Source organism: Ascaphus truei, chromosome 1, assembly GCF_040206685.1.
Source record: "Ascaphus truei isolate aAscTru1 chromosome 1, aAscTru1.hap1, whole genome shotgun sequence".
NCBI classification, from domain to species: domain Eukaryota; kingdom Metazoa; phylum Chordata; class Amphibia; order Anura; family Ascaphidae; genus Ascaphus; species Ascaphus truei.
The window spans coordinates 507,830,577-507,850,238 of record NC_134483.1 but is presented as its reverse complement, the minus strand read 5'-3'; the positions used below and the strand labels follow the sequence as shown (position 1 = coordinate 507,850,238).

At 40.9% G+C, this 19,662-nt stretch overlaps 1 protein-coding gene across 2 annotated transcripts in view; it reads right to left on the bottom strand.

Annotated features, from left to right (window-relative positions):
• Positions 1-19,662, bottom strand: part of CPZ (carboxypeptidase Z) — a 99,161-nt gene that overhangs the window by 8,430 nt on the left and 71,069 nt on the right. For both annotated transcript variants that reach the window (XM_075570058.1, XM_075570064.1), the window contains 3 exons: positions 13,007-13,165; positions 9,306-9,441; positions 8,629-8,768 (listed from right to left, as the gene is read on the bottom strand). In XM_075570058.1, the coding sequence (XP_075426173.1) occupies positions 8,629-8,768; positions 9,306-9,441; positions 13,007-13,165 (435 nt within the window). The remainder of the gene's footprint in view (positions 1-8,628; positions 8,769-9,305; positions 9,442-13,006; positions 13,166-19,662) is intronic.

Here is a 19,662-nt window from a genome sequence, read left to right as displayed (position 1 = left end):
CTTAAAAAGACCAAAGGTGATATTATATGTATCCAGGAGACTCACTTTAATACCTCAGACCCACCCAACACATTCAAGCACACCTTCCCCCAAGCGTTCTTTGCATCCTCCCGAAACAAGAAACGAGGAGTAGCCATACTGATTAAAAATAACATCCCCTTCGCCCCAAAAAAGATAATAACAGACCCTGAGGGAAGATACTTGATACTACAGGGTACCCTCTCAGGATCCCCCATCTCTATACTGAATCTATATGCCCCTAATGACAATCAAATCCAATTCCTTCAGAACCTACTTGGTTCACTAGACCAATCTATGCTCTCCTAGCTACTACTGGTTGGAGACGTCAACATGGTCCTCTCCCCAGACCAAGACAAATCCACGCTGCCCACATCACCACATACCGCCCAGACACAGAAAAAGGCCAAAAAATTCCGTGAGATTTTACGAAACTACTCGCTGTTGGATATTTGGAGGACCCAGCACGTGGGCCAGAGGGACTACATGTTCTTGTCAGCTCCTCATCAGTCTTACTCACGGATTGACTATTTTCTAGGCACCAATAATGTTCTCCAGGCATCCTCCCACTCCAACATAGGCCCAATTACGTGGTCAGACCACGCCCCAGTCAAACTGACCCTCTCTCTACCTTTCGTCAAAAGCTCTGCGTATAAGTGGAAAGTGAATGACTCACTCCTAAACGACCCCCAGGTGGTTAAGTCAATCAAACAGAAACTAAACACCTTTTTCCAAATAAACAGCGGTTCTGTACCAGCAGCAGCAATGCTCTGGGAAGCACACAAAGCTACTATCAGGGGAGACCTTATCTCAGTAGCCTCCCATAAGAAGAAAATGAAACTCAAAGCACAAAAAGAACTCACAGATAAGATCTTGGCCCTAGAACTCCAACATAAGCAGACCCCCTCTAAGAGAGTGTTCAGAACCCTAGATAAAACAAGAGCAGAACTTAAACTATTGCAGCTTGACGAGGTAGAGAGGGCTTTGAAATGGACCGACCAAAGGTTCTACGACAGGGGCAACAAGGCAGACATACTCCTAGCCTCAAAACTTAGAGGCGTAAAAGCCAAAGCCCAGATCACAAAAATCCGCACCAAAAACGGGCAGGTATCTTATAACGAAAAAGTAATAGCACAGGAATTTGCAAAATTTTACGAAGAACTTTACAACCTCCACCCCCTGACCAGGACCTGGACAGCGCCAAAATAGCTGCGGAATATCTAACTCAATGCAACCTCCCAGCCCTATCAGCAGAAGAGCTTGAGTTCCTTAACCAAAAAATAACACAGGAAGAGCTGTCCCAAGCCATTAGCTCCCTTAAAATAGCTAAGACACCGGGCCCAGATAGGTTCTCCAACGCATATTATAAAAAGTTTGCAGCATCCCTCTCCCCCTACCTATTGGACATGTTGAATTCTTTCTTAGATGGCAAACCAATCCCAGGTACAATCACGGCAGCCAACCTTGCCATCATCCATAAGGAGGGAAGGGACCCGCTACAATGCGGCAGTTATAGACCGATCTCCCTACTCAATACGGACCTCAAGCTTTTCAGCAAGATCCTAGCAAACAGACTGAACCCGATTCTCCCCCGACTAATTCATATAGACCAAGTGGGCTTTGTGTCAGGAAGACAGGCCTCTGACAACACCCGCAAAATTATAGACATCATAGACCACGTCCACCTCAGCAAGACCCAAGCCATGATCCTAAGCCTTGATGCCGAAAAGGCATTTGACCAAATCAAATGGTCCTTTCTTGACCAAACTATGCTTAGATTTGGCTTCTCAGGCCTGTTCCTTTAAGGGGTGAGAGCTCTCAACGACAATCCCACCGCCTTCCTAAAACTCCCGGGCGGGCATTCAAACCCAATAACAATCAAAAATGGAACCAGACAGGGTTGCCCCCTATCCCCACTACTTTTCGCCATCTCAATTGAACCACTGGCAGCCCGGATCAGGGCCGAACCTAGCATAAAAGGCATACCAATTGCAGATAATGAGTATAAAATCTCCCTTTTCGCCGATGACGTAATTCTGACCCTGGCTGGCCCCCAAATTTCCCTCCCCAATCTACAGAAACTATTAGACCAATTCAGTCTGGTGTCCGACTATAAAATAAATATGGACAAGTCGGAAGCGCTCAACATTTCCCTACCAGACCCTGCTTGGAAACTTTTGCAAGCTAACTATAAGTATAAATGGAACAACTCCCATATTAAATACCTAGGAATAAAAATACCTAAGTCATACAACTCTCTATATTAAGCTAATTACCCCCCCCCCTGTTCCGCCAGATCAAAAGAGACCTGGAGACTTGGCACACCCACCAAATCTCCTGGTTTGGAAGAATAGTGTCCGCTAAAATGAACATCCTCCCCCGCTTACTCTATTATTTCCAAACTCTCCCAGTCCAAGTCCAACTAGTAGAACTACGGAACATCCAGGCCCATATCCTCCATTTTATATGGAAGCAGCATAGACCAAGGGTGCCGAGATCAGTGCTACACTGGCGACACACTTTATTCGAGCTTGGCTAGTCCCACGAATTCGGGTATACCCGGGTGTATTGAGGTTTGTGACTGTTTTCTGCCCGAGTGCATTGAGTTATTTTCCAGCAGGGATTGAAGCATTTTATTCCCGCTGGCTGCAATACTGCACAGTACATATATATATACTGCATTAGAATTCATGAATTTATGCCATCTGGTAGACACGCGAAGCATTGCAGCCTATTAAATCCTAATCATTATCATTTAACAGATCAGCCGCCCGTCAGCCAGGCATGAACCCAGGCTGGGAAGGCAAATGCAACGGGGCTTGTCAGAGGTGAGGAGCGGCGCATTCCAGGTATCTGCCAGGTACAAACCGGGTATTTGCTCGAATAAAGTGTGTCGGTGCAGTACTAGCCTCTAAGACGAGAGGGGGTTTGGGAGCCCCGGATGTAGTCAGGTACTACCAGGCAGCCCAGCTGAGGCAGGCGGTGGTCTAGAATAACCCCCCGACCTCTAACTGTTGGTTGGCAATAGAGACCCACCACGCGGCCCCCACCGCCCTCCCGGTCTTACTATGGTCTCAGGCACACAAAGATAGGAGGCCCCAGAGATTTGAGCTTGGGGCGATGGGTGCACGTGGTCTACCTGGACTAAAACTAAAGGGAAACATGCCTAGCTTCAACCCCCTCACAACTCACCCCCATCTTCGGGAACCCGGACTTCTCACCCGGGTGCTCCCGTACCCAATTTGGTCAATTTCTGGACCTAAACATCAGAATGGTTGCGGATCTGCTGGAAAGTGATGAGGTACTGTCCTTCCAGGAGCGCAAAAACAAATTCACCTCCCCAGACCTCCCCATCTTCAAATACCTTCAGATAAGGCACTTCCTGCGAGCCCTGTCCCCATACCACAAATTCCCAGCGCGGACCAGATTCGAAACCCTCTGCCTAAAAGGGGAATATCAGAGAGGATTAATCTCCGAAATCTACAGAACATTAGTGGCCTCCCAACCCCCCCCCCCCTTCACATTCATATATGCAAAAATGGAGCGCGGACTTAAACACCCCAATTGATCTGGAAGACTGGGAGGATATCTGGGACGCTGCCTCCAAAACATAAATTTGCTCTATCACCAAAGAAAATATATATAAAATCCTATTCCAGTGGTACCTGACCCCGAGCAGACTGAGCCAGATCTTCCCCGGCACAACAGACTTGTGCTGGAGAGGATGTGGTCAAAGGGGGGACATGCCCCATATCTGGTGGGCGTGTCCAGAGATCCAGAAGTTCTGGACCAGGATCCAGGGACTCTTGGCTGAGACCCTGGGACTGGAGATCCCCCTGGACCCCCTGACGTACGTGTTGGGAAAACCAATTGAAGACCTCCCTGCCCCAATGGCCAGATTGACCTCGGCGATTCTAACGGCCGCAAGATGCTGTGTCGTGGCGGCCTGGAAACAAATAAAGGCCCCCTCCAGGAGAACGGTAATAAAAAGAATAGATATGGTCAAGAACATGGAGAGACTGACAGCCATGCTAAAACAGAGAATGCACCATTTCTATAAAACCTAGGAACCCTGGCCAGGCTCAGGAGCCCCATCACTATTACAAGCCCTGATCCAAACATGACACCCCCTGGACAAAAGGAGCCGTGAGCCCAACCCAGCCCTCTCCCTGATCCCTCGCTCTCCCCCCCCCTCTTCATCCCCATGTCGTTCCCAACTATCCACCCGACCCCTGTCGTTCCCCATCTTTTTTCTACAAATTAGGAAAGAAAAAGGTTTATTGAGTGTCTCATTGTACTTTGCAGTCATGTGCCTTTGACCCGAAATCTCCTACTAAGCTTTGACTATTGTTTTTACCTGTATGTACCTTGCAAGATACCAATAAAGGAATAAACAGATTTAAAAAAATATATATATATAGGAATTTAAAGGTTCAATCCCAAGTACCCAGCCCTTTGTAACGAACATATCAGCCTAATTGTCTTCCTTAAACAAATCTAAGATATGGCTGTTTAAATCCTTTTGGAAATTACAGTATTAAAAATACCAAAAAAAATAAAAATTACAAACACACACAATCCCTGCAAACTCAGAACCCAAACCCACCACACCGTATATATTTGTGCCAAAAGGTGTTCCACTGGGATTATACACAATCCCAGTAGCACTTCTCTTTTACACAGGTATATATGGTGTAGTGGGTTGGAGTGCTGAGCTTGAAGGGGTTGTGTGTGTTTATAGTCCAACATTTAAAACAAATTGCATGGTCACCTAAATAAAACCAACATAATGTTGACTTTGTTTATTTGCCCATATTTGTTACACTATATAACTAAAAAGTAATAGCAAGTGCATTGCCCTGCAGAGAACATCATTTTCAAGTGAGAAAACAATAAATACACTGTAACTGGCACATTGTTTGGCAAATACAAGCATAATGTCCATCAATTCGCTTCATTTTACTCCTCTAGCCCTTTTATTATTTTGAAATTGTCCTCACAAATGCTTTTGATTAAACTACAATACTTTCCCAATCAACCTATTGTGAGGATGTAACATAATTATATTAAAATGTACCATTCATCTTCAGGATAATAAAACAAATAGGTAAATGCGTCTGGTAAGTATCAACATGCAAAAAGCCTCAATTGGCCTTGGCACATTTTGTAATTATCTCAAATAATTCAGTAACATTATCTGTACGCTTTATCAGTTAGTGTTCTGTATTTGCTCAATAACTTAAAAAGGCTATGTCTCCATTTTCCAAATCTTTAATCTTGAAAGCGCGTAATGTGTAATGTGTAATGTGTATGGATTTTATCCTGTCTTGTTGTACTCACTAAGAACAATTTTCACCAGAGAGCTGTAAAATGAAATGGGCCAGGTGGTCTGAACTGCAGTACTTATGTACTAATAAAACTTACCACAAGAAACACTAATGTTCTTAAAAGAGATTCTATAATACTCAAGTGAATCAGCCAACAACATCAATATTTTCACTGTTAGTTAACGAAAAGAGAAAACATAAAACCTAAGCTACTGACTTAAACTAATTCTGAATTCCAGAGTGCAGTATTGTTGGCTACATTTCCATGAAACGGACAGTATATTTTCAGCTGAATCTTTGAGCTGTGTTAAAACTGTAAATTCTTTCACAAAATTATTCTTACATACAAAAGGGTTAACTTCTCTTGTCCCATGTGATGGAAACAACCACTTCATTATTTTCAAAAGGAGAACAGATAAAACGTGATTGCATCTCTAACTTTTTGATAAGCAAATATTAGACAAGCAACACTGGTTTCCCTAATAAAACAAGAAAAGTAAATATATATATATAGATACAAATGTATGTCTGCAAATATAGAAGGTAAGGATAATGAAGGCAACGCAATTGAGCCATGTCTTAATGTGTCTTTTCTTTCTTTTGTAGGTAAATATTTCTAAATTCAATTTCAGTGATGAGAATGTTTAAAGCCCCTTGAAGGTTTCTCCTTTCTATCTTTGAAAAGATAAGACTGATAACTCCTTGGATACATCTGGTACTGTACATGCAGATTATTAACACGTGTGAAACTTTCCCGCTTGCTTTGAACACAGTTTTTATTTTGTTTCCTCTAATATGCAACTAAATCCAGAAAAAAAATATCTCTATAAATGTTCTACAATGTAGCCCAAATCTGTAAAATGAACAAATTATGCAACATAATTTGGAGGTTTTGAGGAGAGGTAAAAAGATTATCTTATAGCCTCAGTGGAGAAGATAGTGGTCCTCTTTACTAAATTGGAGTAATACAGTACTTGCTAAAACCATGAAATACAATGCATGCAAAACCAAATCAGAAAAAACCTAATCTGGTTATATGTCACCAGCAATTTAATTAATAGGAAATAATTGACTGAATTCTGCACTATAGAAACCCTTTTTCTGGCTGTGTAATGAAAGAGGGCTACTAATAAAGGCAAGGAAATACAGTACTAAATACCCTCTGTTACCCATCATAAGTAGACTAAAAAAATGGCACAGTTTGATTAGTGGAATATAAATATTATGTGCCCCATTATTAAATACATTTACATATTTTAATTTGAACACCCTTATCCCAATTACAAAAGCTTTTCACCCTTTGCACTCATTACACTTGTCATTTAATTTGTGCAAACTGAATTTCAGCACATTTATTTTCCGATTAAAAAATTATATTAAAAAAATAGCAGTCAAAGAATAGAAAAACTTGCCTTTTTAAGTTGCCAGAAAGTTATTTGAAAATATCTACTTATGAAAAAATAAATAATAAATAGTACATACCCTCTTTGACCTTGATAACAATAAAGGGTTGTGTATATATATTTTTTTCATTTACAATCTATTGATTGTGGTTACCTGATAAGTTTATAAAGTAGGATGTGTGTTTAGAGAAAAGTAGGCTGAGTAAATGATCTGTACAAAAATCCTTAAAACAAATTAACTTAAAAATTAGATATATGTGAAATTGTCAAAATTTGGATTGCCAGTGGTTTTTAAAACTTTCATAAAGTTTGAAAATTCACAAAACATTCACTCAGTTTTAGTGAAATTGTGGATTTTGCTTGAGACTATATTCTAACAACACCCGAGACAGAAAACCCGAAATCTGAAATCCATTGCCGTATTGTTAAAAATCCACGCTTGGATTAATCCAGTGGGAGAACATGAGAGACCCTTTGAATTAATAGTGCCTTCAGTTGTACATATATCCCCTCAAACCTCCCTCCAAATAAATTAGGGAGAGATGCCTGAGAGATAACAATAATAATGCCAAATATTAATAAATAATATTAATAATAAGTCACTCAGAAATACTGTATATAAGCATGTTCCTGGTAGTAAAAAATTGCTCAGATTTCACAGTAGTAATCCTGAAACTGTAACTGATCAAATAATATGAGGACATTTCATGACTAGACACAGGTATAGACTTTAGTTCTGTTTTTCTCCTACATTTTCTTTTTTTCTTAATTCAATTGATTTTGCCCTTTGTGTCTCCACATTCTTTCACTTTTTTTTTTCAGTCAAAGGGAATTACTAAGCTTTTTTTTTTTTTTTACAAAGTGAGCATCTATTTAATATACTGACTCTATCCAACTAGAAATGTAAACTGTCCCATTACCCATACCGATCTATTTACCATGGGCTTTGCAGATTTAAAAAAATTGAGTCCCTGGAGTAACAACTACAGTTAAAAAATATGAAACATCACTTAACCTTTAGCACCCAATGAAGATAATTTATAATAGATATAACATCCTAAATAGCAGTCAATAATTACTCAATTAAATATGGTCGGTGGATCAGGGACAATGGTCAGTCATAGTCAGAAAACCTCAAACCATGTCTAGACTGTGTGGAAGCAGTAATAGCAATGAAACATATAACAGAGTTGTAAGCTGATCCAAGGACATTTCTGGTTGTATTTAAAATCTACCGAGGTGTCTTATTCTACCAGCTTTATAATACTGCAAAACAGTGGTAACATATTCATATATTCCATTCCTGACCATTCCACTCCCTATTCATTTCCTTAGACCTGGTCTGATGGCATTTATATGGTGAACTAGAGACACTTGAAAACAAATGGGACAGTAGTCTAACACAAATACCTTGTTTTCTGTTTTACAAACAAGTATGCAAATGAAATCATATGTGAAAATAATCTGAAGTATTAATATACTTGTATGGGATATGGAAACAGAAATAACCTTTACTTCTTGACAGATGAAGATACTTGGAAAAAGATGAAACAGAATCCCCACTGGTGTGTTGGAATTCAAGATTGGCAGTATTCAAGCTGAGGAAAAGAATACTGATTCAAGTTATATCTGGATTTTGTTTTCCCTAAATGTTCCTGTACAATACAGGTTCTAGTATTTCAACCCCCTGGGATACTGCCAAATAAGTTAAATGTCAATGAAAATCACAAAGTCAATGGAAGGGTCAAACTAGGACTTCCTCAGAGGTAGATAAAACAACTGTTCAGAAAATAAACTCTACTCTTTTTCGCCATGAGTTATACTTGACACAGCATTGAAACATCATATAAGAATGTATAATGTTAAACTGTGCACAGTACCATCTCCATTAAACTCAGCAAAGATTCTTTGTTGTCCTGCCAGGAAGAATACAGTTCATCCTCAGTTGGAAACTTCTCACATCCAAGCTCCAAGGTGAGTTCAAAACAATTTGTGTGAAGATAACTGAAATCTGTCATTCCTGCAGGGGACATTTTTATATCATTCAAATATTGATATATGGATTGATTAGATTGGCAGTTGAATACAAACAACTTTGTTAATAAAATAACATGTTAGTACAATTTTACATTAAAAGATTGCTGTGCACTGTGCAAAATAAATGCTTAGTTTGCACATAATATTTGTATATTTCCCAGGTATAAATAAAATGGTGTGTTGGCAAGTTTAATTATGCATTAGATATTTGAGTGTAAACAAAATTTAATTGTAAAATGTTTGCTATTGCAAATTAATTTTAAATGGTATTTTATAAAAAAAAAAAAAATATATATATATATATATATATATATATATATATATATATATATATATATATATATATATATATATATATATATATATATATGTATGTATACATGTATATGTATGTATGTTTATTTGTATGGTTGGAGCAAAATATTCCAAAATGTCCAATGTTTAACATTGCTTGTTATTGTAAATATACATATTAGTTAATCTCATTTTCTGTTCATTTATGTGGGAAAAAATAACTTACCACCACTAAAGCTATACCATTCTGCACCATTTATTATACTTCCTTTATTAGCAAAATTTCCACCGCATCTGTTGGCTGATTTGTCTGCCATAACGGGATGTGCAGCGGCGTACGTTTTGGCTAGTAGCTGAAAAACCTGTATGGAAAATATTAGCTCATTTATATTCATTACAAAACACTGCTTTTCTTTAGCACAGGGCATCAAGTCACATGTTTAAATTATCCACACATCCTATTTTGACAACTCCTCCTCTGCAAATTCACCCCGCCATGAGGGAAAAGTGAGTGCGCACCTTGAACTGCCATGTAAGCTTTTCTTTTAGTGCATTGAAAACATGTTTACTGTCCTTAAATTATTTCTGGATCACATCCAAGCAAACTGATGTACAGTAAGCCTTTGTTCCAACATTTTACATTTACAAATTGACCCAATGTTAACATTGAACGTGATGAGGATTCGTTTTTGTAGTAGAGGAACAATGGAATACTCTCTTTTTAGGTTATCATATTTTTATATGTAACATAATTTATAAACATAGTAACATATAATCTAGCAATCATAGTTCCCAAGCAGCTTTCAATCAGAAGATGACGTTCCATTGTTTTGATAATATCTAAACATATATTATGGAGGTTAATACTGCTGTAATTATTTTACATGTATTTGTTCTTGATGTAGCGGCTAGTGGTAATAATAATTTAAAAGATGTTTACACTGGGACACAGGTATTTGCGTGCATGGTCACTTGTATAATAAAACTAGAACAATGTCCAATCAATTTAATAGACATTAAAAAAACGACAACCTGAATTTCCCCTAATTTACCTTACAGTGCAATGTAACTGTTAGTACATTGTGAACATAATTATAAAAGTCTGCAAAAAAAATATGATTTGTATTCCATCTGTACTACTTATACATTTCCAAAATATAGGAAATTGTTTATCAACTGGGGTTCTGCAGCACCCTGAAGTGCCAGTAGTAGATCAAAACGGTGCAGCATGATTACCCCAATCTCCCAGAGCTAGGAGAAAGCTGGGCAGTTTTCTCCAACCTGATTGGCAGCTGCTGGGTAATGCAGACAATTAGAAGGAGGTGTCTGGAGCCTGTGGTGCAGTGCTAAGCAGACGAGGAGGCAGCATGGGCAGGAGGGAGCTGTGAGCAGAGGGAGGTGTGGATTGGTGTCTGTGTATCCGTTCTGCTGTGGGTTTATTTCTGTTAGTGTCTGTCTGTCCTGTTTATTTTTTCTGTGGATGTCTGTCCACAGGGCTGCTTACAGATTTCCCGGGGCCCAGGACAAGAGATTTACGACCGGGTCCTGCCCTCAAGTCGGTGGTCTTGCAAGCCAACCCCCCCATTATACACCTCACGAGCCCCCTCTATTTATCCCCCTCTTCCTATGTATTTCTCTCTTCTGTCTCACTCCCTCTCTTCCTCACTCACCCCTTCTCTCCTCTCACTCCCCCCCTTCCATCAATCCCATCCCCCCGCATGTATTTCTCTCCTCTCCATCTCACTCTTACTCCCTCTTTTCCTCACTCTCTCCTCTCACTTCCCACCTACTCCATCAATTACCCCACTCTCACTCAATTCCCCCTCCTCACACACATTCCCTCCCCTGACACCGACAATCCCCCCCCCACAAAATACATACCAAAAAAAACCCATAAAAGAACCTGCACCACCCAAATACATATAAAATAACCCTCCACCCCCAAATGCATAAAAGAAACACCTCGCAAATTCATATTAAAAAAAACACCCCCCAAACTCATATTTAAAAAAAAACACACCCATATGCATATTAAAAAAAAAACACAAATGCATATTAAAAAAATATACCCAAATACATATAAAAAAAACACACCCTAAATACATAGAAAAGAAGCCCCCAACATCAAATACATATAAAAGAAACCCACACCCAAAATACATATAAAAGAACTCCCCACCCCGAGATACATATAAAATAACCCCCACACCCCAAACACATATTTTAAAAAAAGTGTGTGTGTGCCGAGCACGTGCATTTTAAGTGAAACTTATTTGTATTTTATCACTGAAATTGTATTAAATCAAAACTCAATTTCAGTGCCAAAACGCAAAGAAGTTTGACTTAGAACATGTGTTTTAGCTATTTGCACTTCTATATGTATAGTAACTGTGAATTCCTTGTGGTAGTTTGTGTCAGTGTGTCAGTCAGTGTGTGTGTGTATGTGTGTCAGTCAGTGTGTGTGAGTGTCAGTCAGTGTCAGTGTGTGTGTGTGTATGTGTGTGTGTATCAGTCAGTGTGTGTGTGTATCAGTCAGTGTGTATGTGGGTGTGTCATTCAGTGTATGTCAGTCGGTGTGAGTGTGTCTGACAGTCAGTGTGTGTGAGTGTGTGTGTGTGTGTCAGTCAGTGTCTGTTAGTGTTTGTGTTTGTGTGTCTGTTAGTCAGTGTGTGTGTGTGCTTGTGTGTGCGTATCAGTCAGTGTGTATGTGGGTGTGCCATTCAGGTTGTGTCAGTCAGTGTGAGTGTGTCTGACAGTCAGTGTGTGTATGTGTGTCAGTCAGTGTGTGTGTCTCTATGTGCGTGTGTCAGTCAGTGTGTGTGTGTGTGTATCAGTCAGTGTGTATGTGTGTGTGTCATTCAGTGTGTATGTGTGTGTCATTCAGTGTGCATGTGTGTGTGTCAGTCAGTGTGTGTGTGTCTCTGTTTGTCGTTGTGTGTGTGTGTCAGTCAGTGTGTGTGTGTGTGTGTGTGTGTGTCAGTGTGTGTGTGTTTTTTACGCTGTGTGTGTGCGTCAGTCAGTGTCTTTGGTCTCCCTCATCTGATGTCACTGATGGCCTCTTCTGCCAGCAAAACTCTGTAGATGCCAGCAAAGACGTTTAATTTAAAAAATAATACCCCCCCCCCCCAAATACATTTATCTACCTTGGGGATGGTCAGGCCGTGACTGGTAGCTGCGGGGGGCCCAGCCTCTAGCCGGGCCTGGCTCACCCCATTTGCGGGCCTCCCTCACTCTGTCCCATGCCGAGCTGCTGGCGCCGCCTTACCTCTCTGTAATGCTGGTGCGCCCCAGAAGCTGAACCCAGCTTGCTTCCAGTGTAGACGTCAGAGAGGCCAGGCGCGCCCAGCAGCTCGGCGTGGGACAGAGTGAGGGAGACCCGCATCTGGGGAGAGCCAAGGCCCGGCGGCGAGAGGACCAGGCGCCGGACCTGGCAGAGGCTGAGTCAAACATAAAGCGCCAGCCAGGCCCCCCACATCTACCAGGCCTGTGACACCTGTTCCGGCTCTTCCCCCCGTTGGCAGCCCTGTCTGTCCAGCTTGTTTTTGCTGACTGTCTGTCCTGTTTCTTTTGGCTGTATTGTAGGGGTGCCTTGGCAACTAAGCATTATGAATGTGGTGCCTCGAGAAAAAAAAACTATTTGAGAACCACTGATATAGATAATGCTTAAATTCCTACTGTACTATGGTATGGTACATACTTACTAAGCCTCGATCTGCCATAATACATCTTACAGTGCTAAGACACACCTTATGTACCATATAAGTCACTGGGCTGTAAGGTGTCTTTCATCCCCAGAAGGCATCCTATGCCATAGCACTACTTATAAAATAATGTTATACATGTTTAACACATACCCTGGACATTCTAATATGTGCAGACATACATGTACTGTATATGTGTTTTCTTTGCAATATCTCATATATTTACCTTCTCGTCTGGAGTAGGAGACAACATTTTCTCTTCCAACGGGTGTCGAGAGAAGTCATATGGATAGCTAACAACTAAGTCACCTCCATGAAGACTAGCAGCCAGAACAAATGGTATGGACCTCATCCACTTCATAACTGCTTTTGTCTCTGGAGCTACCTGTAAGGGGATGTAAACTTGGATTATTTATTAATCTTGTATAGTAGCTTTAATGCACAGTCCACATATACCTCTGGAACATAGCTGATCTTAAACTAATATGAACTGGAACTATATGGGCAAAGCAACTGCTAAATGTTATGAAATATTTTCGGGATTTAAAAAAAATGTACACAGTTGTGATACAATCCTGTATAGCTCATATGTTCACTGTATCCCATAACGATTAGATATGTGCAACATTTTTAGTGCAGTTTGCGAAATCGACAGATATCATACAGTATATTCACCCATCATGAATATTTTGCGATAACGTCAATATTCACCAACTTTTGCAACTGATTATGAAGTATAAATTCTAGTGACAAAAGTGCCCTCTTCTGTAAAATTGAAATTCTTTACTGCAAATACTATAAATATGGCACAGAAAACTAACCATTTGCTTATTGTAGTTGATAGTGATATTGGTGTTTGTTGATTTATATTGGGATGGAGTCTACTGACTTTAAGTTAACTCATTTGCAGCTACAGAAGCTTGAGTTGTAACTGCTGGGCACAAATTATGCCTACTTTGACTGTCTACAATCATATCAGTAACATCAAGATAAAGAGCAGGGAAGAACACTGTATGGAACACGGTTGATAGATAATCAGTTTGCAACTAATGAACATTGATCTTTCCCCACTAGCAAAATATTCACCTTGAGTGTCTTCCTCCAAATACACATTTCCATTTTGTATAAAAATGCAGCTATATGGGAGAGTGGAAGGTGGGGGAGATAGAGACACGTGAAGGAGAGGGGGATAGACATGTTTATTAGAAATGGATAGGCTCAGAAGCGGGCCACAACATTGACCCTTAGACTTTCCATATGTTGTATCTATACGTTATGACAATGAGAACCAACTTGTGCCATCTCGCAAAAAAAAAAAGTCCATATATAAATATACTGCCCAATGGAGACTAATGTAGTAGTAAAAGTTAATTGCTAGTGGTAAGATATATTGGAGCTCCAGAAATGGCAACGTAATATAAAAAAAAAACATGAGCTGTACTAATTTCAAACAGGTATATTTTATTTCATAACAGGCGGAAGGACCAAAGTTTTGCTTCCCTTATAGAGTTACCACCCCCAACAGCTGATAGCACACCAATTTTTTTATTTCATATTTAAGTAAAATAGGCTAATTATTGCCTATTGCCTTGTTACATAAGGAGATAGTGTCCTCAGAGTGTGGGGACGTAAGTCCTACGTGAAATTTTGCCAATGTTCCGGGTTTCAAAAAAATGTGAAATATGCAAACCAAAAAAAGATCATTGAGTATTTCTTTAGTTATTATGAGAAAATAATTTTCCTTTGTGAACCAAACTCGAACACATTTACACATGGTGAATACAGTTCCTGCCAGCATGTGGCCCTGGCAGTCAGCATAAGACTAGTGATAATTACTGACAGACGTTACACAGTGACAGCAAGGAGGAAGATACTGAACAGGCATCAGGTGCAATGGGCACCCGTCCCAACATCAGGTTCATGCTGAGCAATTCTACCCAGTGCCCACTACACAGCGAGGAGGAAGATTCTGAACAACCTTTCTTACCGTCCTCAATCCACCTGTTTTGTGCTTTTGAGAGAAAGTTCTTGGACGTTTGGGCGCGAACCAAAATGCCAGTGGCACTCTGCTGCTTGACTGTTCACTGCGCGGGATCTGACCCCAGCGCCATCATTAAATGTCCGAGTCCTGCGCACCCTTGTCTATGTCTCTTGCGGCCGCTGCTCCGAGCCCCATGTGCGCCTCCCTGCTCCGACAACTATCATTGCGGGTGTGCAATGGACTCGGAGCGGCAGCCACGTGGGACACTTACAGAGCGGTGGTGCTAGACAGGGCGCACAGGTCTCAGACGTTAAAAGATGGCACAGGGGTCAGAGCATGCAGGCAAAAGGTCAAGCGGGGAGGTGCCGAGCGGTTTCTTTTGGCACCCCTTTTTCATTGTCTCCCTTGGCATTTGTCTGGTCAGGCTGCCCCCTTAATCCAGCCCTGACAATAATTTGGAGGTTTCTAGGTATCTTCTTTAATTTACCTATAAACAAAAATCTGCACACATCACTGACCAATATATATTTATGTAACCCTTATTACCTCCCCCCCCCCCCAATCTTACATAGGGTCTCCTAAGGAGTATACTGCTCCTGCTACAGTCTTAGTGTGGTGCATACCTGCTGGCAACAGGGGGCCCTGAGTCTCCCGCATAGGGGATGAACAGGACAGGCTTCTCGGGTTGTGCCTCAATCTCACTTACTGGTGCGGCGCCTCCATCTCGTGCAGGCCCCAGCTGTATGGGGTGAAGTATCTGCAAGAGAATGATGCTCCCCTCCCAATATACTCCAATCTCAGGCAGGAGGTATAGGTAAAAATGCAGTGGCTCCTTATTTGGTCTCTTCTTCTATTCAGCAGCCAGATCATACAGCAGACTGTCTCACTCAGGATGTCCGTGAACCCAACTCCTAGCCAAGGGCACCAAGAGGAGTTCCAGCTCTTCCCCTATCCTCTGGTAGGATAGGAGGTATATGGTATACCCTCACTCCCCGAAGGGAGGCCTCAAGCCTGCCAGAGCCCCGGCAGGTTGGTCTGGGTAACCTTGCCCCTCTCACGGTAGGGACAGACTGACTAAATTGGAAATAGCAGTACAATAAGCAGCTCCAGCAGGCACCACCCCCGTGTCTCTAATTGGACACAGAGCCTGATGGCACTGCCTTCACTGACTCACTGTACTGCATGAAGTGGGGAAAACTCATGATTGCTCCTGGCAACCGTCCCTTACGCAGGTATTACTGTCAGGAGGAGGGCAGACCCATAGCCCAAACCACACAGGGCTACATATACTGTATATATGTTGTATTTATTTTTAAAACATGTCTGTGTATATTTTTATTATATCCTGTTGTGCATCAAAATATGTAACCATTCATAGCAGGTAATCTGTACCCCATGGTATATTATAATCACTTATTAGACTTAATATAAACAATTGTCTTATCTGAAGAAGGGGTGTCTGTGTTGTTGTAGATCTAAGGTGTTTTCTGATCTGACCGATAAAATATTTCACAATGTAGTACTTTACAAAGAGAAGCCTTTCTTTTTTTTGTATATTTATTTCATGGATAAAAATGTTGAACATGGAAAAAATTCAGAGTACAATTATTTTCTCTAAGTGTAGAGAATACAACTTGTCTATAAGAATTACTCAAAAAAGGTTAACGATAAAAAAAAAAGACTGCAACCCCTTATGACGTAAGCTTGTACAAAGCCATTGTGTTACACAAGGCTCCACAAATTCAGTCCTAGAGAGCCATCAACAGGCCAGCTTTTCATGACATTTCAAATACAGCTTAAATTACCAATTACCCTACCAGCAGCCATCACTAAGACAATTTGCTTCACTAAGAGAGTTGCTCTGAAAACCTAACCTTTTAGTGGCTTCTCAAGGAATGAACTTGGGGATCCCTGTACATTAATCCATTTGCCACAAAAGGAGCCTGCAATGCATGCTGCTTTATTGCAGTTAATTGATTTGCAACTCTCAAAAGAAGTGATAACAAACTGCATGCAAATAATCTAGTACTTACAACTTGAAAAATCAAATATTTCTATTTCAGCTCGATAGCATAAAACTATTGCTTATGAGAACTTTAGAAAATAGTATTTTTTTTTATCTATTATGTAATTGAATAAATAATTTGTCAGTGAGGAGTAACAATAAATTCAAACTCTCAAGTATTGAAATACGTTTGTTCCTAAGGCACTTCCACTGTACAACATTTTATACAGGATCAATTAAAGATGACATCTTGGATAACTCAAAAAACACATTGTTTTGTTAATATTACATTCCTATGCTCGTAACTGAAAATCAAGCCTTTCTTTGTGTGATGGAGTTCTCCAGAGATATCCACTTTTAACGTTTGGCTGTTAGCTGAAATATATATTATTTAACTGACATTTAGGGGGGGGAGGAAGATGTGTTGCTATGGAGAAAAGTAAACATAACAATAAACACAGGTTTAAAAACACAGAGTATTTATAGAGCAATGTGAATTCCTGTGTCTTTCTACAAAACATTTTTTTTTTAAAGGAGAGATTGCACCTCTAATACTATCACTCCACAAGGCCCCTCTGGCAAAGGGGAAGGTGGGTATGATGTTTTCATCTCAATTAAATTATCAGAGAAAACAATACTGTGTTAAAACAGGACGCGAGGGCTCATCTGCATTGGCCAATCAGGGCTGGGGGTGGGGCTGAGAGTTAAAAGGCTGTGGAGTAAAATACAAACAGGCCAATGGAAACAGCGCCTACCAGAGGAACTCTGCAATGGCTTCCCACAGCCGACAGGATATCTTCCGCTGGGGAGGCACCGCTGTTACTGGGGAGGCAGCTATTTGCTCCGCTTTTCAGGCTGATGCCCCCCGGTCCCGATCTCCACCCCTGAACACCATTTCCTTTTTCCACTGTCCCTATCCTCCCCCTCCAGACACGGCAGCAGCCCTTCTGTCTGGACATGCGGGCTGTGCAAAGGGTTTCTAAGATCTGCATGTACAGAGATCCTGGCTCTGCTTTATAATTACACCAAACACATGTTTACGCTTTATTACCTTTACACAACTGGAATAAAAAGAATCACGGTGCCGGGTATGCAAGGGGCTACACGGTACATTACAACCGAGTAGCTCTGGGGTCTGGTGGCCAGATGAGCCCCAGGGAGGACGGCAGGGGCCAGGGACCAGGCTTAACCATTATAAACCCTTTTCTGTCACACAGCTCACAGGCCTACACAGTTACAGGCCACAAATCGAAGATATGCGAAGTCACAGCTGGCAACACAACTCTGCGTGTCTTCATTTATTTGTTTGCTATACTGCTTGTTTAGAGACGCACCGTGAAGGTTCACGCAGCAGATATACTGCTACAACACCATCGCAATAAAGGGGATACTGCGGTGAAACCGGGACTCCCACATTTCAACATTGAACAAGCAAAAAATCTGTTTAACCACCCCCAATCTTCATAAGAGGTAAATTGGTTACCTTCCTCATAGGGTGCGGTAGGTGATTTGGTCTAATGTGAGCCAAAACTGATGCCGTTTCATTGATTAACCCCACATGGAAGCAACTTCATTGTTCATTGAATACCGAGTTATGCTCTTTTCATAGAGCACCTGACAGCCTCCGATTACTTTGCTACACAGTTACAGGCAGAGATTTACAGGATTAAATATAGTTTAAAATTATGGTGAAGAATTACATGAGAAATATTCAGCAAATCAATCTTCATCAACAGAGACAAATCCTGTGCACTCAGTTTCTTGAACTAGGCAAATTCTGGACATCTACAGCTTGCAAAAAAAGGTCAAAAATGTAAGTACAATGTCTTCTTCAAGTACTGAAAAATGTCTGACTTGCTTTTTTTTTTATACCAAATTTTAGGAATAAAAATTGTAAGTATTAGTTACTAAAGGCAGATTTAATCATTAGTCTAGTAAAAAATGGAATTCACAAAAAGTCTGTGTGCAAACATTTTGCCAGTTCATACATTCTTTAAAAAAAGATTGCAGGGACATTTACTAAGTGAACCGGGACAGGATTGCACCACTCGTCTGCAGGGTTAGGTTTAATAGGTGTCCAGAGGGGCAGGGAGCACAAAGTCATGTAAAATAGAAGAACATAAAACAAATGGTGCAATATGTCTTGAGTCTTTGTTCTGTATTGAATTTTCAATATCCCAATGAAATTTATACTCACAGATTACTCTGTGTTACAATGTATATAAAGGTTTCTTTACACTCCAATCTCTATGGGTCTTTTTCATGTGGGGAGTCACTTATAGTAAAGGTCCTCACCACATAAACCAGATGGAAAAAGAAGGAACAAACATAGTGCAAGATTGCCAGACACTTTATATCTGCAGAAAAAGTTAAAATCACACTCACATGGTTTCAGATTAATATGTGGAGATCGATCAAAATTGATCAAACAGTAGCCTCAGAGGTTTTGGAGCGGTCTCTCTGCTCAATGCTCTTGGTATACTGTGACGTCCACGTCTTTCGCCTCACGCACTTCCGGGTTCAATCCCCGGATGTAGACCCTGGAGGCTGCTCGAGATGAACAGATGCTGCTGTATGGAGCTTCTCCCTCAGTCATTGCTGGACACTGGATTCAGATATCAGGATACACTCTACGCGTTTCTCCTCCTTGGAGGTTTCTTTAGGAGTCCTTTCTCCAAGGAGGAGAAACACATAGAGTGTATCCTGATATCCGAATCCGGTGCCCACGCAGAACCATCGCCACATTGATTCCAATAATAATAGCATGTTCTTGTATAGCGCTGCTAGTTTTACGTAGCGCGTTACAGAGACATTTTGCAGGCACAGGTCTCTGCCCCGTGAAGCCTACAATCTATGTTTTTGGTGCCTGAGGCACAAGGAGATAAAGTGACTTGCC